Below are 24531 nucleotides of genomic sequence, written 5' to 3'. Positions count from 1 at the left end.
TTTTACATTGTGTACATAAGACCGAGGAGTGTAGGATTCAAGCAGCACTTTTCATGGCCCAGTGATGTTTTCACATACTTATCATGATAACAAAGAAGAGAAATGAATTATCCACAGGGCAGTTTTGAACTTTTCACTTTTTCATTAAGGCATTTTTTTTCTATTTATAGACGTTATGTTATTTCATATAGTGGATTGCTTCTTTTAGTCGGACTGTATGACGTCTATTAAATGGATAAAAATAGTAATGTTTTATCTACGGCCCGATTTATTTACATTTTACAAAAAAGTATAAATTCACCGAATTCTGATCTATGTGCTGCCTTAACATACCTGAGCAGTTGAACACTAGATCAAGACTTACATGTACGATCAGTAGGATATGTTAGTTTTAGTTAAAAATCTCCTTAACAAACTCATCAATCACTATGTACTCTTTCAAGTACTTCTGAAGTTGTTATTTTCAGGTATTCTCTATAATAACTAATAAGAGCTTCGATTTTCAATTTTTTTTAAAATCGTCTGAAAGATTTACAATATCGTTTGTATGATTTAGAAAAAATAGATGTTGATAATTGAATTTGCAAATGAATACGCAATTCTTATAACTTTAAAATCGTTCATGTGGGCCTCATGGGTGAAGATTAGAGAACAAGTTATGAAATCAGCCCCTCAAAAATGAAGTTATATCAGAATCAGAACAGATAGAGCTGACATTCTTAACTGAACTATTCAAAATTAAAGTAGTAATGAAATAATTTTGCAACAAGGCTGATTATTAAATATACAACTGTATATTCGAATAATTTGAATTTGAATATTGTTAAATGCATACAAATACCTTGAAATTTTCCAGATGTCGACAAAATAGATAATGAATTAAAATAAGTGGATAGTTTTTAACCCAGTCGTATCGATTTCAAACTTTTATTTCGAAATAATACCCACGTATTCTAGAATGAAACCCTAGTTGTTGTTTTTTTTATCGTGCGCCATATGACCGTACCCTGGGCACATTCTAGTGTAATAGAATCTATATTTTGTCTATATTTTATCAAAAAAATTATGATGGACTTAAATGATAATAAACCTTTGCTGAAAATTGCAGCTTAGTGTGCCCTTAATTTTTGGATAAAAACGCTTTGTCCACGATTTTACCTGAAAACCCTTGTATTACATGTATGTAATTTATTTTATAATATTGATACAATTACGATGTACCTTGTATTTGGAATTTTGTCTCTTTTCTTTTTTTTTTCCTTTTGCATTCAATTTTCGCTATTTTCAATATTTCTGTTTTAATAAAAATTGAATACCAAAGTTTTATACTCAAGAATGAAAACAATTCCAAAGAACCAGTGAAAAATAATAGTGTTTAATGTTTTAGATCCGTTTCCGTTTGATTGCTGGGAAATCTTACATGAAGGTTATAATAAAACGGGCATATACCAAATCTATCCATGGGGATCCAGGGGGAGGCCAATAGACGTGCTCTGTAATATGGATGTTGAGCCCAAAGGCTGGACGGTGAGGGGATTCTTATCTTGCTTTTTATTGCTCCTTCAAATGTACGCTACTAACGCTTGCATAAAATCAAGCTTAACAACTTCAGTAGTTTAAATTTATAAATATATAGCGTTATTGTAAGCATCTAGTCAGTGTAACTATATCAATATGTCTGGTGAATTAAAAGCATTCACTTTGACTTTATTTTTACAATCAATTGAATAATAATGATTCATTTACATCATTTTCTATCTTCTCATTGTCCTTTTCGACAATCTGTAGTTTTATATCTATACTGTATCTATAATACAAATGAGCTTGTATTGAATATACATGTAGTTGTCCTTATTTATCTTATCAGTTGTATACTGCAGTCGCTTTTAAATACAAAGTTGTTTCTGAATTTTATCTGTCCTTTCCTAGGTGTTTCAATGGCGGCATCCTTTAAATGAAAATTTTTATAAGAGCTGGGAAGAATATAAGAATGGCTTTGGTAATGTCACTGGTGAATTCTGGTTGGGTACGTTTGACTAGAAAACAATCTTCTAATTTTACATGTTTCGAGTTCACAAAATTCAAATTTAAAACCTATTTGAAAACCTTAACAATTTTCCAGTTGTAATTTAATATGATATTTTATTACATGATTACTCCTTTATACAGCGGATATAGCTCATATGATATCCAATACGTACTGTACTGTAAAGCAACCTCTCATTATCTAACAAGCAGGTATGGAACGCCTGCGAAATGCATATATACATGTATTGGTAACAGTCTTTGATCAAATAACATTAATTTTTGAAAGCGGTTTTTCTATTTTGACATTATTTTCTCTGATAATTATATTAAATACACAATATTACATGAACCTTGCCGAAATGATTTATGTAATGATAAATAATTTTTTTATCATTTAAATTATTTTGCCATATAAATTCATTTTTTCTGTATCAATTCATTGTTCAAATAACATTAACAAATATCTTCTTTCTTTTTTTTTAACTTTGATAACATTCATTGATTAGGTTGCTGTTTTTAAGAGAATGTAACTGTTTTATGCCACAAATCTCAAGTCCTTTGCTATTAAAGGAGGCATTTTGTTATATTATGACAATCTTTACTTTCTAGGAAATGAGGTCATTCATCTTTTGACATCTCCACATAGAACACAGTTTTATATTGGTATTTCAAGTACGAATGGCAGTTCCTGGTATGAAAGATTTGACAACATGAAAGTAGCATCCGAAGCTCAAAACTACACCATTACTCTTGGAAAGGCGTCTGGAACTGCTGGTAAATGAACGATATCTTTTAAACATCCTGTAAAACAAAATATCTTCTTAATTTGGACTTATCTGCCTTTAAGCGTTTTTCAGTCATACTTTTGTTAATTCACAGGCGACCTTAGTAAAGGTTACGCTGGAGGTATGAATGGTATTTCGTTCTCGACATATGATAGAGACAATGATAGATGGGCGTTTAACTGTGCAGTAGATTTCAGAGGAGGGTGGTGGTTCGATGAATGTGGATTAGTGTTTCTAAATGCTCCACGAGGATTTGGAGGGGACCAGGTGTACCAGGGAGTTCTGAACATGACAATTTTCAACTCATCAATTCTCATGATAACACGAATGTAGCATCCAATATTTCATCCAATAATCTGTCTTGTTAATTTCCTGTCTTTTTTTTTTTTTTAAAAATCTTATCATATTTTCAATGTTTATAATAAATATATAAAGAATATATTTTTTTTACTGCAAATGCACATGGATGCATAAACCTTACTAAAGTAGAGAGCAGGTCCTTAGCAACGGTTTAAAAGTGGGGACCAACCCCAACCCCAACCCCTAAAAGAAATCTGACAAGCATAAAAATATAACTCGAATTACTATACTTAACATTTCCTATATAATGTTTAGAAGGCAAAATGACTATTTTCCTATAGTCTGAAAATTTCACGCCTAGCAAAGTTGTACCCTTCCTCTAGACCATAAACTAAGAACAGACTTAAGTCAAAATTTTGATTTTAAATATCTTGAGTTCTAATTCATTTTTGTGCATGAAACTTTGCAGGTGTGTATATTATAAATATTACATGGAGAAAAATTTTTAAACTCATTTATTTTGATTTGAAATTTTGACTTTGAAAATAAAAATCTGAGCTATCTCTCACTCCAGGACATTTGTAAAGGTTTTTTTATGACTTCCGAGAATTTAATGATTGAATATTTTTCCACATATTTTTCCACTCCTTGGATTGTAAATTCTGAGTAAAGAAAAGCATATATATGATGTACAATTCAAATTTCAATGAGATGCATATAAAACTGGAATTTACTGCAAGGCCTAAATGTGTGACAATAAAACTTACTTTAAGTCAACCAATACATATTTTTGAACACCTACATTTTCACGCATATATATATATATATATATATATATATATATATATATATATATATATATATATATATATATAATGTTATGTACATACAAGAGTACATGTTTGTCATTTAGATTTGAATCAAAGACAAAATACCTCTAAATATTCACATAGAGTCTTTATCATCCTCTCTATGATTTTTTTTTACATTCAGAAAATTTGAATTGTATAAAGCTTTGTTACATATAGTCATATAAATATACTTTGTCGTAAATACAGGGTTTTGTATGGGCAAAACTTTCTTTCACTGTGTCAGCCTGCAGGGCTGATATACATGTAAATAAAGTATTCATTAAATTTTATTTTGGTTTAATAAATGTTAAGAATGCTAGAATTGATTAATATCAATGAATATACTGTAAATTTCAAATTATTTCATTTTTAATTAGAATGTAGACAGTCTTCCTGCATATAAGTACCACAAGATAAGTCTAAGGTGTGCAATGAATAGAGGGCTCCTAAAACCATTAGCATTACTTAAGTTGCATAGATCAAGTGCACTGTGATGGGGTTTTCTTGATCAGCTTCACTTTAGTCAATTTTTTTTTCAATTGACTTTTTTTTGCCAAATGGCACTTGTAACAATATTTAAAAAGTGCAGTAAATGATAAAATGTATGAGGTGCTTGATTGGACTACAAGATTCAATCTATGCATGGATTCTGGATGGTGTATTTTTAGATATGTTATTTAAAAAAAATCAAAAATCAAAATAAAATATTTTATATACTGCAATATGATATTTTTAAAAACGGCTAATTTCAGTATTTTTTTTATTTTTATTTTAATGAATGTATATATTAATGTAACGTTTTATATATATATATATATATATATATATATATATATATATATATATATATATATATATATATATATATAAAGCACTAAAAATGACCAACGACACGAACAATAATAATTGTCAAATTTTCGGGACAACCTGTCCCTTCCTCAGGACAAAGAAAAAAGTTAAGAAGTCATAAAAACAAAGGAAATAGAGAAGCAAAAACAACTAGCACTACTACTAAACTACCAAACACTAAATATTTACAATGTTACATGTTTAATTTGGAGTTTATAAACAGTTGTGAACAAAGAAATCCGGAGCGCTATGAATTGCGTCCGGTCTATCAGGTGTAATCTGGTGAAGTGTGATTCACATAATTGAACGAATTAATTATCGCTAATTAATTACGGCCAACAGTAAAAAGTAATGGTAGAACGGTGATTGTAGACTCTCCTGCGGAGATCTCCTATTTCACCAACATACTGTTTGGAGCAAACTTTGCAACTGATGAGATAAATGCAGTTGTCTGTTTGACAGGACAAATTCCCTAGTATTTTGTAGCTGTGGCCTGTAACGGGGCTGTTAAAACTGTCTGTGTCAGAGCTGTACTTACAGAGAAGACATCTTCTGTCAGAGCAAGTTTTAAAACCCCCGTTAGGTAATGGATTGTCCAATCTGGTTCTTACTACCATGTCTTTCAGGTTCCTCGGGCGTCTGTATGCAGCCAATGGGGGCTCCTTAAAGACCTCTGCCATTCGTTTATTTGAGTGGAGAATTGGCAGATTCTTTTGAAGGATACCGCTGAGGTTCTTAAGGACGGGATGGTATGTGGTTACCAGAGGGACCCTGCCGCTATTGTCTTTTTCCTTGTAGCGTAATAGGTTTTGCCTGTCATGTCCCGCCATCTCATCAATAGCAGTTTGTACGGTGCGGGCATTGTAGCCTCTCTTGCATAAGTGGGACTTAAGGAGACCGCTTTGTTCTTGATATAAGGCAGGGGATGAACAGATGCGCCGAATTCTGGTGGCTAGACCCTTAGGCACACCCTTAAATGTGTGTGTGTGTGGGGGGGGGGGGGGGGGTGACAGCTAGTTGGCATAAGATACAGATGGGAATCTGTGGGTTTCGTGTGGAGACTGAACTCGATTTCACCATCAGTCAGGGTAGATGTAGTATCTAGGAATATGTTTTTCGAATTAGATACGTCTACTGTAAATTTGATAGACTGATGAAAGGTGTTATACTTGAGAACATGTTCAAGGAGCTTAGCAAGGGACTCGGTAGAAGGAATTTGTATGGATCTACTATCCCAGACCTCTCTACAGGCTTCGATACCCTCATCGTGCGGAATATTGGTGTACAAAGATGTGACGTCCATAGTCACGAGAAGGGTATGATCTGGAAGGCCAGTAGAGGGCGTCTTGTTAATGTAGTCCCTGGTGTCCTTGAGATAGGATGGCAAATTCTCTACGTGTGGACGGAGATGTAAATCGATGTATTCAGAAATTTTCTCCGTGGGGTGTCCAATAGCGCTAACTATAGGGCGACCTGGCATACCTTCTTTGTGTATCTTAGGAAGCAGATAAAATTGTCCTGGTCTACAGTGAATAGGATTGAGTGTCTCATAGACGTTGATACCAATCTCGTTTTTCTCAAACATTTCGTCAAGAGTTTTGGTGATGGCGGTGGAGAATTCTTTAGTAGGGTCAGAGTCCAGTTTCTTATAGAAACGTTCGTCTGAGAGTTGTCTATGGGCCTCCGCCATGTACGTCTCTTTATCAAGCACTACTACTGTAGAGCCTTTGTCTGCTTTCTTGATTACAATGTCATCCCGATTCTTTAATGATTGTAAGGCGGATCTCTCTTCCTTACTCAAATTGTCGGGAGCCTTGTCTGGCATTGAAAGGAGTTTCTCTATGTCTGACTCAACGGCGTCAATATACGACTCAAGGGCTCCGCATTTGCCCGGTGTAGGTTCCCAGTCACTTTTTGGCCGATAGAGTTTGTGTTCCTCTAGGTCGTGCAATTGTGGCTGAGAAGAGTCATATGAGTCAACTTCGGAGTTTTTTCTAGAAAATTGCTCCTTCAACCGAAGTCTCCGAAAGAAAGCTCGGGTGTCCTCTCTGACTTGTTTTTCGTCGACCTCATGTGGCGTGGGACAGAAATTCAGTCCCTTGGAAAGAAGTGAGGTCTCCGATTCGGAGAGAGGAACACTAGATCTATTGAGCAGACGTAAGGAGTTTGTGAGGGTCCGTCCCTCGCGATTGTCGTTAAGCGCTTGAAGCGTCTCGAGCGGGGCTTACGTGTTTTGTTAACTCGGACCTCTGATCGGTTGTTCCTGGTCTGTGGAACACTGTCTCGGAGAAATTTCTTTCCTTGAGTCTTGTTGAGTTCATTTGTTACAGCTCACATTTTTGTTTATTTCTTTTTTCCGATTTCCAAATTTATAATATATCAAAATTCATATTTCAAAATTGTCCTTCCATATTATCTTTCTTTAATTTCTTTTTATCATGTAGACTTGCGCTATTTTGAGAGAATAAGACAATGTACGATTTACTGTTGGCCGTAATTAATTAGCGATAATTAATTCGTTCAATTATGTAAATCACACTTCACCAGATTACACCTGATAGACCGGACGCAATTCATAGCGCTCCGGATTTCTTTGTTCACAACTGTTTATAAACTCCAAATTAAACATGTAACATTGTAAATATTTAGTGTTTGGTAATTTAGTAGTAGTGCTAGTTGTTTTTGCTTCTCTATTTCCTTTGTTTTTATGACTTCTTAACTTTTTTCTTTGTCCTGAGGAAGGGACAGGTTGTCCCGAAAATTTGACAATTATTATTGTTCGTGTCGTTGGTCATTTTAAGTGCTTTATATAAATTTCCATCTGTGACCTTGTATCTACTTAGTAGATCCGACACTTAGGATATACAGTGTTGTTGGTTTTTAGTGCTTTATATATATATATATATATATATATATATATATATATATATATATATATATATATATATATATATATATATATACGGGAAATACACCAACCTAGCTGAAACCTTGCACCTACGTAGGAAACCACTAAATAAAATAACGCATGCGAGTGCAAAACCAACACGGCAATCAAATGACCACGTCAAAAAGGTCTTCTTATCCTACACTATAAAATACATGTTACAGTGTATTTCTTAGTGTAGAGGTTGTAAAGAAGACAAGCCATCATAAACAAATGCAACTCGAGTGGGGGTTAGAAGATCGATTCCATCTATTTACTGTAGATAAATTTGTTCTCAATTCTTTGTCGTCATGAAAACGAAAGTAACTCATCCCCCTACAATTAATGTCACGTGTAAATTTTGCTTAAAATTGGAGTTGTAGCGATGTTTACTACCCATTCTATGATGAAACGCCATACTGTTTATAGTTTCTATGCCTCCCGGTGAGGGCTCTGCGAAAATCGGAACATCATTTTCCATTCGGAATTTAAGTACCCAACTTAAAGTGAAAAGTCTAGAGACGCCGCGAATGAGTCAGCGGTCCCTCTAGTCCAGTGTGAGACAGCAGTGTGAGATTTTTCTGTCTTACACTGTGTATTACTACGCTGCGAACGGTAACGTAAACATTCCTTCTTATAAAATACTTGTAAAAATGTCTTTTTAAAAAAAATCACATATTCTTTAAATGTTGTTGTTTAATTTATTTAATCAAACTTATTTTCATTCAAAAGATTGTCATATAAAATGACAAAAGACTTTGATAAAACTCCATTCGAAAAAATTCAAAATTTCATCTTGAAAGTCATTTTAGCGGTCCATAATAAAGCTCCTAATTTAGCAGTTAGAGTAGAGTTTAGTGCACTTCCCATTATTTTCAGAATATATAAATTATTTAGATATTATTACAGATTACAGAAAATTGTTTCAGATCAAGAGAACTCAAACTTGCTTTTTCAACATTCATATTTAGAGGATGAAAAACTTGCAGGAAATGGAAAAACATGTTGGCAAAACTGTATACAAACTATACTTGATGAAGTTATTGGTTCAAATGCTAATACATTATCAATAAATGATTTTGAAAATAATTTGAAAAAGAGTTTTGAGAATATAGTTTTAGGGATATAAGACATATCAAAGAAAAAGGAAATGGCAAATTATCATTCTACAGTCAGTTAATAAGTCAAGAAAATCTAAACAAGCTTTAAATTCAACCATACTTAAATTTTTTCATTTCCAAGAATCTTCGTTCTTTTTTGACTCGATTAAGAATAAGCGCCCACAAATTACAGATAGAGGTTGGCAGATATTGTAATCCAATTATACCAAGAGATGAAAGATATTGTATTAATTGTCAAACTGTTGTTGAAGATGAACATCATTTTTTTTTTGTATGTCCTCTTTATAAACAACTAAGAAGTGAATTTTGTAACTTTTTAACAATACATGTATATCTTATTGTGACAGACTCATGTTTTTATATATTATGCACATGTGCATGGCAATGCATATTGCATGTGCATTTATGCATATGATCTAATTATGTATATATTTTTATTTGGAGCACACTTCTACAGCTGAATCATACAATTATTCATTTAATCCGTAGTAAAGTGTATTGACTTCTAAATTGTTCTTTTCCGGAGAGGTCCAGTGTTAGCCTCAGAGCTGTAATTATATTCTGGCCAAGGTCATTTTGTATCTTTTAATTTCATTGGTTTTTTAGTTTGTCTTATGCTTTTGGATTGGGTTTTGCTTTTCCCTCCAAGTTTTCTTTGTGTTTTTGGTTAATTCTGATTTAGCAGTGGAAAGCTATAGTCATATCTTGGTGATTGAGTTTTTCAAGTTGTCATAAAAGACCTTTGACATTGAGACTCATATTTCCACTTGCATGGTAAGTAATTTTATCATACTAATGTTAATATATTATTCTAATTTTATTAAATGTGAAATCTGTAATTTTGCACTTAATTCCTAAAGTCACTTGTCCTGGAGTAAATGAATAGTGAGAGTGAGACTGTGGATATAGTTATTTGTAAATAGTAAATTCATGGATGTCTCACTTTTTTATATTTTTAAAGTAAACTTTATTTTATGCTTAGTGTAGATATCTACAAAGTTGTTCATTGTTACTCCAGTATCTGTCTGTTTTGTGTATGCAGCTTATATATGTGCTGCAGTATGACTCATTCCCATTGAATGGTATGAATGATATTATTTTTATGAGCAACAATAATTAATAATGTATATATACATTGTCAAGAAAATGATTGTAAAGTTTTTATGATAGTTATATATTGATTAAAGAAATGGGAGATTTGATTGTGTATATTTCATATAATTGGATTATCTCTCTTTGATTCTGATAAAGCTATATTGATTGTATATTGATCAATAATTCTACAGTTTTTCTGCTGAATATTTATAATGTGTTATTTCATTACAGGGTTTCTTTACTTTACTTTTCCATCACTATTGATTCATCATAATAAAGAGATCCGTCTTGTTTAAACACGAACCAACAGCCTTGTTGTTTTTCATCATCACCACACAACACAAGTCTGTAACATTATGAAATCCAGCAGATGTTAAATCAACAAGAAATATTTGTAACTTCATACGTGATGCATTTAATATAAGAAAATCTGTGTGACTATATATTTTTTACTGTATGTATGACTTGCGCCACATGTGGTTTTTGTCAAATTAAATAAAATAAATAAAAAATTAATAAAACGCTTATCCACTGGTTGTGAGTGGTATAGCAATACAAGTAATGACTCTTTAAAAAAGAAAAATTATGAGCTGAAGGAATCGATTACTGATCTCCGGAATAGATCAATGAGAGACAATTTAGTTTTTTTGTGGTATCCCTGAAAAAAGATTGTGGACTCAACGTGGAACCACGACAGGTTCAAACCATGCGAACAGTGTCAGTGATCCATACAAAAAATTCCTTTACAATAGACCAGTTTTCTCCATTAAGGACAACGCCGGAGGCCAGAACAGACAGCAAATTGTGAAATAAAGCTTTTGTCATTAAATGTATGTGGTGCAAATAGAAGACTTCAATATACCGAATTTACTGAAATTTCATTTCTTCCTATGACATAATTGGTTTAACCGAAACTAAAACAGATGCTACTGATAAATTGCAAATACCTGGATTTTCTATTTAAAAAAAAAAAAAAAAAAAAAAAAAAAAAGACAAATTATCTAGATTAAAGTCAGAATATATAGAATTATATTCAAGATATGGCAACGATAATTTGTAAGCGACATAAAAAATTCTTAATTGGGCATGTTTTTGTAGAATGACTGTTAAGAGATCTCAAAGTATAGCATATTTACATGTGTATTTAAATATATCGGTATCAATATATTTTACTAAATTTTAGTAATAAAAAATTACGTTTTTGAACAGTATCACTTAGGTTTGTAACATATGGAATAATATTCAAGCATTGTATGTGTTTGCTTTGAAGGAAAGCGTTACCTTTACTGGAAATACAGGATCTACTTTAGGTTAGTTGTTCTATAAATGTTTAGAAAGGCAGACTATAGAAGGAAAGAGAAGATAACGAGCAAAGATCATGCTAAAAAGTCCAATTAAATAATACAAATTACATTCCCTGTCTCACTAAAAAGATAAATCCAGAAACAGCGCATTTCTGTGTGCAATTTAAATATACTTTTTTCAATGGTAGGCACCGTAGCTCTCTGGTTGTTCATCCCAATTTTTTCAGATCAGGCAGCTACTGATCTTTAGCTCTTGTCACACCCGCTGTGTGCTCCAGTGTCATGAGCAAAGTTCAAGGATTGTACATCAGACCAGTTTAATTAAGGAATGTTTTTAAGTTTTGTGTGAATTATCGGTGTGTAAATCACACAGACTTGTCACGTAGGCATATTTCATGAAGCGCGCTAGTGCTTTATCACAAGTAATTTTTGATAAAAACAATTTTAGTGACATGTTTTACCTGACCTTAAAATATACTTTTAATCAATTGTAATTACTTTAAACAACATTAAAGACTTTAATTATGCTAATTACCATTAACTCAAATTGTGTCAATTCAATCGATTTACTCAACATGTCATGAGTTATTCTATCTAAGCCATCTGTCACTCATGCTCAGAACTGTGCTAATTGTTATTGTTATATTTTATTATTTATATGTTACATGCAACATTGTTAATCAGTAAAGTCCTAGGCTTCGGATTGTTGGATTTCCAGAATTCGCCCTACCGACCTAAGTCATAATAAAGTGCTATTCCATCGTTAGCATTTTTATGTTTCATTGTTGCCGGAAAGTTTTTACACTTATTTTCCCCGGTGATAGCTTCATGAAAAATATGCCTACGCGCGCGTCTGTGTGATTTACACACCAATAATTCACACTAAACTTAAAAAAACATTCCTTATATTTACATTTTACACGTTTAAAAGCATAAAAAATATACTCATTGTTTGAATGTCCTATATCGTTACATTTTTATTTACGTCTCTGTAGCCTCATTGTGACGTCACTTTAGCGTGAGTTTCACCGTGTATATTTCTGCGCGTGAGTATACACAAAAATGACTTTCAAATCAGTTTCACATTAGCAGAAAAACACAGCAAATGTAAATATACAGTCATAATCATTATAATCTTGTAATTTATTGACAGTTTTCAAAATATCTGAAAAGATATAAACATCAGAAATTGTTTTATCAGCAGTTGAAGTCAGTGATATCCAATAGACTGAACAAGAAAGGAAACACCATCATCAGGTATGTTGTATAAAATCCTGGTACCTTATTTTGGGGGGAGGAAACCTGTTAATGACCCTCTCTACACTGATGAAAAATGTTTTTTCGACTTTAAAAAATTATATAGCGTAAAGGGGGATATTTTGAAATTAACTTTTTTGTTATTTTAAATACATGTATAGGGAGGGTGGATTTTTTTACCCAAGAAAAATCTTCGAAGACAATGAAGTAATTATAAAGAAAAACCCAAATGGAGAAAATACATGCAAATAAAGTATTTAACTATTCTATCTTAGTCTAATATAATGTTTAGATTTGGATTCATATTAAATTATGTCATACACTGCAGATAACAAGTTGTTGTATTTTATGTCAAATGGTTGGTCAGTCGAAATTCACAAAAGTACCCTGAAATTAGGGTGCAGTGTACATTGTATAAGGTCCTTAAAGGGGCCTGAACACAGATTTGAAGTTAATACATGTATATTCTCAATTTTTCTGTATAACTTATATGTTGCTTTAGCATTTCACACGGAAATATAATAGAAGCGTGTTCAGAAACTTCTTTTATCTGGAAATTATTGAAACTACGAATCTAGGGACGCGTTTGATTGACACATCCGTGCACTTTCACAAAGTAAACTTTATCCTTAATACTTAAGAAACGTAGAAATTTTGTTGTGTATTAATGAAAAATATTAAAACTATAATCCAGAAAATTCAGAGTAGAAATGTGAGAAAGCAAAACCAACTCACCAATATATTCACTCCCTGCTCAGTGATGTGTTCAGAGTTTAACAAATTGAATACATCCGGGAAAACGTAAACATTAACAGAGATCCTGCCCTGTTTACAAAAACAGATGTTTGAGGAGATTTAAATAAAAATGTCGTTGTCATTGAATTCTTAGAATATTCATGTACGTTCAATTCATTTCATTTAACTCGTTTTATTTATTTATTTATTTACTTTCTTTGAATAAGCATTAAAATTTAAAATGGAAACAAGACAACTGTGTCCAGGCCTTTGGGAAAAACATTTATAAATATTTGAAGGAAAAAATAAATTAGTACGGGTGGGGCTCGAACCCACGCGGACATTCGTCCATTGGAACTTAAGTCCAACGCCTTAACCACTCGGCCACCGTACTTCAGAAACACGAAATCGTCTTATTTTGATAGTTCGTAACGTGTGCAAAGAGGCATAACTCTCTTAATTCACCTTAGATTTAAGCCTACAATAAAAAAAAATTATGTCGGATATCTAACACCTTATTACCTATGCACAAGTTAGTTTATCTGACATAATTTAACAAAGTTAATTTACTTATCCTCGTCCTCATTTCATTTTTTTTTTTTTGTCTAGAGTTTTTTTTCTCCCGGTTTGGGAGAGGGTGTGCCTTTATCAATAGAAGTATCGAACAGAAAAAAAAAATACACATGCATCTGCATCCATGGTTGAGAAAATTGATGAAAATGAGAACATTTTCTAAATCGATGCTTATTGCTAGTGAAATTATTTTTTCTTTCTTTATCTTTTTCGCTCGAGGGGATCTAGAATTTTAGAAACTTTTTTCCCGTAATTCAATCGTCCGATCCAGGCTTAGCAAAAATTTAAGTATATACTATATGTTTTCCCCCCTTTGTGGGGTCAATCAAAAGTTCAAAACGGAAAAACAATGTTTCTCTTCCTTACATTAGCCTACAAAACATTTTGGCGTGCTTTGATAAAAAGGTTTTCCTTCAATGCTTGGAAATCCCCATCGTGGGGGCATCAACAAACATCATGAACATGTACAAGACGATTTTTGTAAAATTAAAATGTAACCTGGTTTGCCCTGTGACTTGTGTAGTTGAACATGTGAAAAAGAGAGAACTGCTATCATTTACATTTTACACAGTTATAAACGTCACGTTAAATTTCTCTTTTTGAAATGTTACGTAGCTTTTAGCCCCACCCCGGCCCTTTTGTCTTATAAAGTAACTTCAATTTAAAAAAAAAAAATGTTCAAAATGAGTACGTATATATTCACTTCCATTTATAAAATTTTATCGTCGAATGATAATTTACGTTTCTAAAGGCTACATTTTTTTTTTAATTTTGCCGTTGTTTTTGTTGTTGTGTTTTTTTTTTTTATATTTTTGTTTAGATGAAACTTAAAAACTTATAGGTTTCATTTAATTCATGTACATTGTATTCATATTTAATTAATGTACATGTTGTATATTAATATATAATTGTTGATATCAGAATAGGGAATTTTCCCCTTCCTATATATGCCCAAAAATAGCCTATAGAATGTCTTCTTCTTTTTTTAATAACAGCATAAAGTTGTACTTAGAATGCATACATGTATCATTTATTTTCCATCCTACATTTTTTTTTAAAATTATATGTTTTAAGGTTAAAAATATAGAAAGGCAAAAAAAAAATATGCTTACACCAAAACATGAAATTTAAAAATGAAAGACGAAGAAAGAAAGACGACACAACCATATCTAAACGAATTTACTGCGGGATACACTAGACAATTATTTGTCTTGCTGGTACCCATTGTTGTATTTCCAGTGTATAAGATTCCCAATACCCGCTGAACTGTTTAAAAGGCCCCGGCTTAGATCACAATAGGCCGCAAATGAACTAGAACCATTTACACAAGTATACGACCGAGGACTTATAAATAAATTAAATATACGTAACCGACATACACTAGTTAGGGTGGGGTCTCGGTACAGGACAGAGCGCGCACCAGCTGATTTTGACTTTATTCAGTAAGAGCCCTTTTCTCTACCCTATCTGAGGTAGAAGTGATTGAGACATCAGAAACTGTGATTGGAGTTTGTATATGGAGAAGTTATTTTCTCTGGAAATTAAATCGATTTGTTAGGTGCAGAGCCCACTGGATCAAATTCTACCTTTAACTGAAGACTTTTCTGCTCTGGGACTTAAATCGATCTGATATCATGATGCTGTGAAAAGTGATTTGGAAGTAAATATATCACTAGATCATGGAGACATTAAAACTTCTATGTCTTATGCTATCAATTTATGTGGGAATTTCTGATGTTAAAGGTAAGATTGGACTACTGGTCCATTAAATATGCTTTCATAGGCTCTAAATGATCATTTAACAAGGATATTGTCAGGTGTTCTGAGGCTGAAAACCCTTAGAGCAATTATGTTCTTTGAGGTGGTAATAAAAATCTGTCATCTATATATTTAGCGGGTATTTAAACCTTCATGTATTACTCTTCTTAATTTGAGCTTCATTGAAAGATTTTCATTTACTTGAATAAATAAATGAAATACTTCCTTTTACGAACTAAAAGTTGAAATATACTTGTTCTAACAAGACATGCATTCAATCAATATACGATCGTGTACGATATTTTTAAATATTGAAGCCGGATGTATTTTACGTAATGATTTGCTGGAGTTCTAAATAAAACTGAAGACAAGGATAATTGCCAAGTTTCTCAATAAATATTTGTAAAAATGAGAGAAGCATATTATGAAATGACAGAATTGAGCACGCAATTGCATGTCAAAAAAGTAATAAAAAAATAATTATTGGAAGATCCTGAAATAAGAGTAATTGGAGAACAAACTCTCGTATTTCAATACTCAAGGAACTGTTTAAATAATTCGTTTAAAGTGGCACTTAATAATTTGATTCTTCGTCGATCATAAAGTGAATGGAAAATCAGAATGGCAGAGTGTATATGTATAATCATAAATTAAAAAGTAAGAAAAAGAACGAGGAAACTATATTGCATTTGCACCTTCCCCTGCACCCCCCCCCTCCCAATCCTAAAGAGTCACTCAATCATGTTCTCTCTGCTTAAAAAGGAGACAGGAAAGGCCCATTATTGTTATTTGATTAATTATTAAATAATTTGTACAATTGGAAGCAAAGTATTTCATGCATTTTATCGAACATATTGTTCTCAACCATTGATTTTTCAAAATATATTTTCTATCAAGCACAAATAATAAAAAATGGATAAAGCATGTTTTACATCTTTTCCTTTCACGAGACGCATGGGTTTAAACAGTTAAAACTCTCAGGGCAATATTAAAATAATATTTTGTGAAGAATATGTACCTTTATATCGGTAAGAACCATACTCGAAAGTACATCTGAAGGATGAAGGGGAATGAAAGAGGGGGATTTGGTTGGGGTTGGAGCTAGGCAAAAGAGCAGTGCACAATTTGTCGTAATTGACAAACATTAGAATTAATGCTAACATAATCCCAACGGAACGCGCCGTGCAATTCCTTAATACCTTTTTAAACATTAAATTCCACTCAGTCTAATCAATGTTCAGATTTTGATATCAGATAAACCTGAGAGCTGTACAAATAGTTAAAGCGATTAAATCCAGCTGTATTGCAAGTCAAATGAGATATAAACAAATAATTTAAAATCATTTCAACGATCGGCTGAGTTTGTTCAAAGTAAATATTGCTCTTCTATATACATTTGTAAATATTTTCCCCTTCCATTCCTGCATGGAAAGGGGGGGGGGGGGAATGATGTCAAATATGCATGGATTTCTAATATCTATAAAGAAATATACCTCCTTATATAATTGAAAAATCCCAAATAAAAATAGTCTTTACTTCTTTTTCAATTGAAGTTTTGAATAACATTATAATCATTTAAAATCTACATTAACTTAGGCGAAAGACAATGTTACAAGTATGCACGTAGCCATTAAATTAATGAAAAATAAAATCAGTTTATTCTTTTTCCCGAAAAAAGGTAAATCAAGGTTATAAATGATGAGTTCATGAAATTTAAACTTCAAGGATTAATATTGCGTTCAACGTTAAATCTGAAGTCGAGAAGCATTATGAATTTTTCACCAACGAGGTTTGTTGGTAGGAGATAAAAAACGACTCAAAGTCAATTCCATTTTCACGTTCTTTTAAATCTGAACAAAAGTTTGAGACAAAATTTCATTTCCTATTTCCTCGTTTCAATAGATCAGACAAACTTTCATATTGATTCAACGGATAAACAAATATTTAAATCTCAGACCTGGCTTTTGAGTAAACTGTATGATTAAAAAATGACCTTCACGATTCACTTGAATGACTGGCGTAATATTTTCACTTCAGTACTTATTTCTAATATTTGAAGACCTAATGCTAAATTTAGGGACAATTAATTTGTATCAACCCAACTAACTAATAGCCTTTTTTAACATGAATATATTGACTATTTATATATAGTTTTATCAAATGTTATACACCACTTTTTCTAAGTCCATTAACATCAACGCTTTTTAGATACACATGAAACAAGTATTCATTTAGTGATTAATATTTTTTTAACATCGGGTTCGATCCAATGCCTGCTGCTCTGGAAAATTCCATACATGTTACGATCGTACAGGCGACATGCACATTTTGCTCTTTAATCCTCTGCTTTATTTAAGACACCACAGAAAAGATCGAACCCTTCTTCTTTTATTTAAAATATATTTTATTCAAATCAATGAAATTGATTGAACAGCAGGCATAAATGCTAATGATCGTTCTCTCAATATACGTAGATTTATGGAGAGATATCCTACTTTAATTTAGAATGGATGCTCTCTCTCTCTCTCTCTCTTTCTCTCTCTCTGCTGATATTAAATTAAAGCAATGCTACATTTTCATTTAATTCAAGAAGTATTTAGAATTAATCTTATTCACCAGTAAATATTGCTTGTTACAACATTAAATATATACTTCAACTGAAAAAAGGAACCTCATCGCAAATATAACTTTAAACATTATGTAGGTCTGTTATTGATATTTTTTTTTTAAATTACGTTCATTCAATCTAAACTTGCGTAACTGGACTGTTATCAATGAGTATTGCAGCCTGCTTTTATGAATAAATTATAATCTTAAACAAGCAATGCTTATACGTCAATATTCCTGTTCTCCTCTGTTTTGTATCTTTAATAACTGTACTAATTATGTTCCCCAAACGAAGTTTGGGAACATATCGTTTTTACTCTGTTTCTTCTTCTTCTTCTTCTTCTTTTTCTACTTTCTTCTCCGGTACTTTTTTGTCCGGGAGTGTTCTCATAGAACCACTCATCCGATTGACATGAAACCTTTTTAGGGTTAATAGGCATGATGTGTAGGTGTTCGGAACGAAGGTCATTTTGCACGCACATGCATGCACGTGCGCGCGTGTGCAATGAGTGAAATGACTGATATACTAAATATAGCAATAACTTTTATATTTCTTGATGAATTGCTTTGAAACTCAGAACATAAAGATACATTAGTAGTCTAGACGAGATGACATAATCAAATTAGCATGATCTCACGCGCATGCACGTGCGCTCTTCTTTTGACAAAATACTTTGAAATATAAAATATAAGTATATATTATAAGGTGCTACAACATGTTATATAGGAAATGTCTTGAAAGCACGCGCATGCAGGTGTGCTAAAATCTGATTGGCTGAAACTTTAAATGTCTATAACTCCCTTGGTTTTCAACAAAACAGGAAGAAATTTATGACATGGATAGGCACATTGGGCCCCTACATTATGATACTACCAAACTTGAATGCAAGGCCATGCATGCGCGTATGCTGAATTCAGATTGGCTTATACTTAAAGGGTTACATCTCTCTTATTTTTCAATGAAATTCTTTGATACTTAACACAAATGTATATATTGTGAGACACTTAAAGAAAATTAATATGAAAAATGTAGAAAACATGTGCAAGGACATGCGTTGAAATTTGATTGGCTAATACCCATATGGCTATATCGGAGTGGTTTTCCAATAAAATACCCTTCAAAATAAAGTTTCCATCTATATTACAAAAGTATTGCGTAATTTAATGAAGCTTGTAGGGAATGGGGTATCATAAGGAATTGGGGAGCCGTTTGGGGAACATCTGTAACGGTTCCCGTTACAATTAGCACTAGTTCTAATTATGAAACAATTCATGCTGACCTTGGTGATTGTATGACCTTGAGGAATACGTAGATTTCCAGTGCAGGGTCTAGATATTTCTTTTGATTTGTTCCCTTTAGAGAATTTAAATGCAACGTGTTTAAAAATATTTCAGTGTTTCAAAAAATAAACGTGCCAAGATAGTAAAAATCAATCAAGTATCCCTTACCCACAAAAATGATAAGGAAAGTTAGAAGATAGTTTTCTTGGAGGAAAATTATTTATCCATGTAAATATTTATATGATACTTGTACATAATACATGTAGGAGAATATTCTTTTCACAATCCAATTAATATACACGTGTAGTCATCGATTTATACTTTTTTAAATCAAAATTTAGATTTTTTCCGACTTCAGAATAAAAAAAAAATCTATAAAATATAGTGTGCACGATCATATTTTCGATGGCATTCATTGTTTTAATGAAGTCAGCAAATTCATGTATTTGAGGCTCTTTTTGTATCGAAACAATGTAACGTGTATCAAATTTTAGAAATAGTTGATCATTTAAACAAAACATTTGTATATGGGTTATTGATCACAAACCTAATACTTAGAATTTTCAAATAGATTTTTTGAATAAAAAGAATTACAAAACAACAAATGCAGACATTCGGAGAGCTAGTAAATATCTTTAAAATGAACTACCCCTTTAAAGGCTCAAAACTGCAATTTTCGTGTTTACTGCAGTACTGCATATACAGTATGTAACGTAAGGCAAAAAACATTTACAAGTATATACAGGTAATAAATAAATGTACAGGAATGTACCAATATATAGCCTATGAAACTTGTAGTGTGGTGTTTTATACATGCACATGAACATGTATTATGCTTGATGTATAATGAATGTAAAATTTATTTATGTACATATGTCACCATATAAAAAATGAGTAACGTATAATGATGAATGAAGTCTAAAGACATGGAAAAATTACAGATTTTTCATTAACTATGAACATTTTATGAAAGCCCGTTGGATCCGGGAGGGGAAAACGTGTCCCATAAATTTTGCCAATGTATATCATACCCCTAAAAATACTATAGTTAACTATAGTTTACAAATCAAAGTTTTCATAGTGATCACTATAATAAATCAGAGTTTTCATAGTGTCAAAGCTATTACTATAGTAAATCAAAGTTTTCAATAGTGATCACAATGGTTAATCCAATTGTCAACGTTTACACTATGGGGTAAATCAAAGTTTCAAAGTCAGCATTATGGTTTATAAAGGCTTTCGACATAAAGCCTCTAGAAATTGAAAGTTTAAAATTTATTACTACAGTGAATAATTTTCTGTGATACATGTAGAAGTTAATTAATTTCACAACATTGGTATATTCTGAGAATGAATTTCGAAATAAATTGAGTTTTTTATTGAAAAGGGTACAAATATACAAAAAAAAATCTCTCAATAATCACACATGCAATTGCTTATTAAAAAATGACTCAGATGTAAAATTTACGATAAAAAAAATAAGATAGTTCAAAAGGTTAAATTCTAAATTATTAATTGAAATTATCATCTTGTACCTGTCCATCAGCTGTCCATCAATGTAACGAATAGTAATTTTAAAGCTCAAAAGTAAAACAAAAATATATTGAATACTCAAAATTGTTTATGATAAAACCTCAACTATTCTTTGTCTTTAAAATAAAGTTCATTCATAATTAAGCTGATGGCCCCACCTTAAACTTTGTTACAAGTCATTGATTACAACTGTTGGCTCGAGTTATTGTTCTAAAATTACAAAACCGGTTTACAAACTAGTTAAAGTAATGAGCACTGCAATCTGATACATTTAAGTTTGCATAATATTCATCAATGAATAGGACCGTTCTTCGTCACCGAAATAATTTTTTCGCTGTCCTTAATGAGGTAATTGTGATCCTCACCGAGTGGAAGTAATTTAAATACATACTTCATATTACTGAATTTGAACAAACTGGGTACTTGGGGTGGGATTAAACAAATACAACATATTATGTATGTAACAGTGAAATTAGTAGTATATGTATTACTGAGCAAGAAATAATTGATGTTGTAACAATACTTCCTACAAACAAAACTATTGGTCCTGATAATATAAGCCACAAGATGTTAAAATCAGCAAAGTTTACTATTGCTAAACCGCTTTGTTTATTGTTTAATAGATCTCTGAATGAATGTATTTTCCCTCCGGATGGAAATTAGCAAATGTACTTCCTCTTTTTAAAAAAGAAGATCCTTCTGTGATGTCTAACTATAGACCACTTTCACTGTTGAGTTGTGTTGGAAAAATCATGGAAAGAGTTGCGTTTAAATATATTTATGATTATTTTCATGACAATAATCTTTATAAATATCAGCTTGGTTTTTAATCGGTCACTCAACAGTGTACCAGTTAATAATAGAAACATGACAATATTGTAAAAGCTATTGATGATGAAAAATTTTGTTGTATGATATTTTGTGATCTTTCAAAAGCATTTGATCGTGTTTGGCATAAAGGTATATTATTTAAAATTAAAACATATTGGATTACTGGTAGTTTGTATAAATGGCTTGAGAATTATCTTAAATGTAGGTATCAACGGTTGATGTATCGTAACTTGTTATCAACACCCAAACCCTTATATGCTGTTGTTCCTCAGGGATCAGTTTTAGGACTACTTTTGTTTTTAATTTATGTGAATGATGATAATATGGTTACTTTTTGTAGATTATTTGCTGATGATAATTCTTTGCAGCATTCGTCTCATAATATCAAAATTATTGAAAGAGACTTAAACAAAGATCTAAATGCTCTGAAACTTTGGTCTAAAAAATGGTTATTGAAATTTAATCCCTCTAAAACTACAGCAATAATGTTTAGTACAAAGAAAAACATAGAATATCCTAAGCTTCTTTTTCAACAATGCCAATTGGACTTCATCTCTGAACACAAACACCTCGGAGTATTTTTTTCACACGACGCTAGTTGGTCACATCATATTGAAAATCTACTGTTTAAGGCCTACAAAAAAAATTATCTCTTTTGAAAGAATGAAAATTTAAAGTAAATCGAAAAACTCTCTCAGTCATGTATACGTCATTCATAAGACCGCAACTTGAATACGCTTCAGTGGTATGGGGATGCTGTCAACATAGTGATAACGATCAGTTAGAAAAACTGCAACTTTATGCTGCTAGAATTGTAACAGGGTTAACAACTATAGCTTCTAAAGATTCACTTTGCTTTGAAACGGGAAGGAAACCTCTTAGTTGAAGAAGACAAGAAGCTAGAATAAAAACAATATTCAAGCTTCATAATAATTTAGTGCCTGAATACTTAATGAACATACTTCCAGATATGGGCTGTAACACGTCTATCTACTCTACAAGAAATTCTCAAAATTATGATATTCCAAATTGTTGATTACAAACTTATAAGTCTACATTTATTCCGACTGTAGTAAATAAATGGTACTCAATTCCACTCGAAATTCGAAATTTACAGTCAATGTTAAAATTCAAATCTAAAATTAGTATTAAAAAATCTGCTCCACCATCATACTTTGAGTACGGTAACAGACGACTAAATGTTCTTCAAACCAGACTACGGCATAATTGCGTATTGAATAGCGACCTTTATAGATGCAATTTAATATCAAGTTCTTTATGCTCGTGTGGTAAAGTTGAGGATACATATCATTATTTTTTTTGTATGTCCAAAGTATGAGAAAGCCAGAAAAGTATTTTTAAATATTTTTTTTTTTTTACAATTAAACAAGATCCACATTCTAGATACACATGTCTTATTGGGGGGGGGGATTCACTGAATGCTGCAGAAAATGAACGTCTCCCTTTCTTTTGTTCAAACATTCATTAAACATTCTAGTAGATTTCCTTGTTAGCATTAATTAATGTATCAGTATATGGATTTGTACAAAATTAAGTTAGTCTATATATCTGCAAAATGCATCGCTTTGTAAGCCTTTGCAAATGTTGTATACTGTAAAACTTCATGTTTAACTGTGACGATTTAAATGTGTAATTTACCTGTAGGGAGATGGCGTAATAAGTTTTCAGAACTTGTGCCCAATCCCTTTGTAATTATAAATTACAATAAAATATGTTCAAACCAAATACAAGATATGCAATATGATAAATTTGGAATTTACCAAGTTGCATTAAATACAAAATATACTTGGAAATTTTGTCATATTTGTAATTGATAATATGATATTTTATACAGTGTATAGATAATATGAGTTCTCTCTTTTCAGAAAACATTTTCTCTTTTGAAAATAGAAACAACGGAATAACATCCAGTTTTTGTTCGTCTTTTGTTCCTTTACGCTCATTTTGGAAAAATTGCGAATGTGCATGCGCAAAAGGGAGGATAGAATGCCTTCGTTTGAAATCAAATGGAAAAAAACACTGATATTTTACAAAATCCTAAATTAATAATTAATTTTCGATTATTCTATTGAGTCTCGACACCGTATAAATATCACAAGTTTCATGTCATTCTATAATATATACTTTCCTTAATATAATGCATACGGTTCATAGAAATGCAGTATTTCTGTGGTTAAAGAAGAAAGACAATTGGATAGAATTATTTTTCCGTCCTTCATTACTCTTTTTTTCTGCTTGTGTTTCATACTTTTACAAAATGATTTCTCCTTGATATTTCTGTAAAGCAAATACATATATTAAAGTGTGATTTTGATTAAAGACATCTTAATAACAAGGAGATGCATATGATGAATACAGATATTGATTTAATCTCATTAGGGATTAAATTAAAAAAAAATAAAATAAAGACCTTTTCCATTGGGACAACTATAAAGGATATATAGCACAGTGACACTATAATTGCTAAGCTACCTAAATGACGAGACAATGAACTCTTAGGTTTGTTTTGTGGACCGAAACAAATAGCTGAGCACGCATGAATGCCTACCGCAATGGGGGCACCTGCTGACAAAATGAGGTGTAAAACTGGGCCACCCATTGACATATCTAAAAGTACAGGTGTTAAAAAAGATATTGCTTATCATGTAGCTGCTAACTGTGTGAAATCATTTAATT

The 24531-nt window shown here is 31.8% G+C and overlaps 2 protein-coding genes and 1 non-coding gene across 3 annotated transcripts in view; 2 read left to right on the top strand and 1 right to left on the bottom strand.

The window, feature by feature from the left end:
• The first annotated feature begins 1990 nt into the window (after positions 1-1990).
• LOC133198163 (ficolin-1-like) lies at positions 1991-3146 on the top strand. Its single transcript, XM_061334300.1, has 3 exons — positions 1991-2021; positions 2638-2802; positions 2908-3146. Exons 1-3 carry the CDS (start codon positions 1991-1993, stop codon positions 3144-3146), a joined length of 435 nt encoding a protein of 144 aa, XP_061190284.1.
• A 10416-nt stretch (positions 3147-13562) lies between these two features.
• Trnal-uaa (transfer RNA leucine (anticodon UAA)) lies at positions 13563-13645 on the bottom strand. Its single transcript has one exon. It is a non-coding gene; the product is annotated as a tRNA-Leu (tRNA).
• A 1698-nt stretch (positions 13646-15343) lies between these two features.
• LOC133198998 (fibrillin-2-like) overlaps positions 15344-24531 on the top strand; it is a 48697-nt gene continuing 39509 nt past the window's right edge. The window contains exon 1 of the mRNA XM_061334898.1: positions 15344-15567. Within this exon, the coding sequence (XP_061190882.1) occupies positions 15504-15567 (64 nt within the window). The 5' untranslated portion in view covers positions 15344-15503. The remainder of the gene's footprint in view (positions 15568-24531) is intronic.

This window comes from Saccostrea echinata, unplaced genomic scaffold (genome assembly GCF_033153115.1).
Source record: "Saccostrea echinata isolate AGI-Se365-2 ecotype Australia unplaced genomic scaffold, CSIRO_AGI_Sech_v1 ptg000033l, whole genome shotgun sequence".
Classification (NCBI taxonomy): domain Eukaryota; kingdom Metazoa; phylum Mollusca; class Bivalvia; order Ostreida; family Ostreidae; genus Saccostrea; species Saccostrea echinata.
This window is presented reverse-complemented; position numbering and strand designations above follow the sequence as displayed.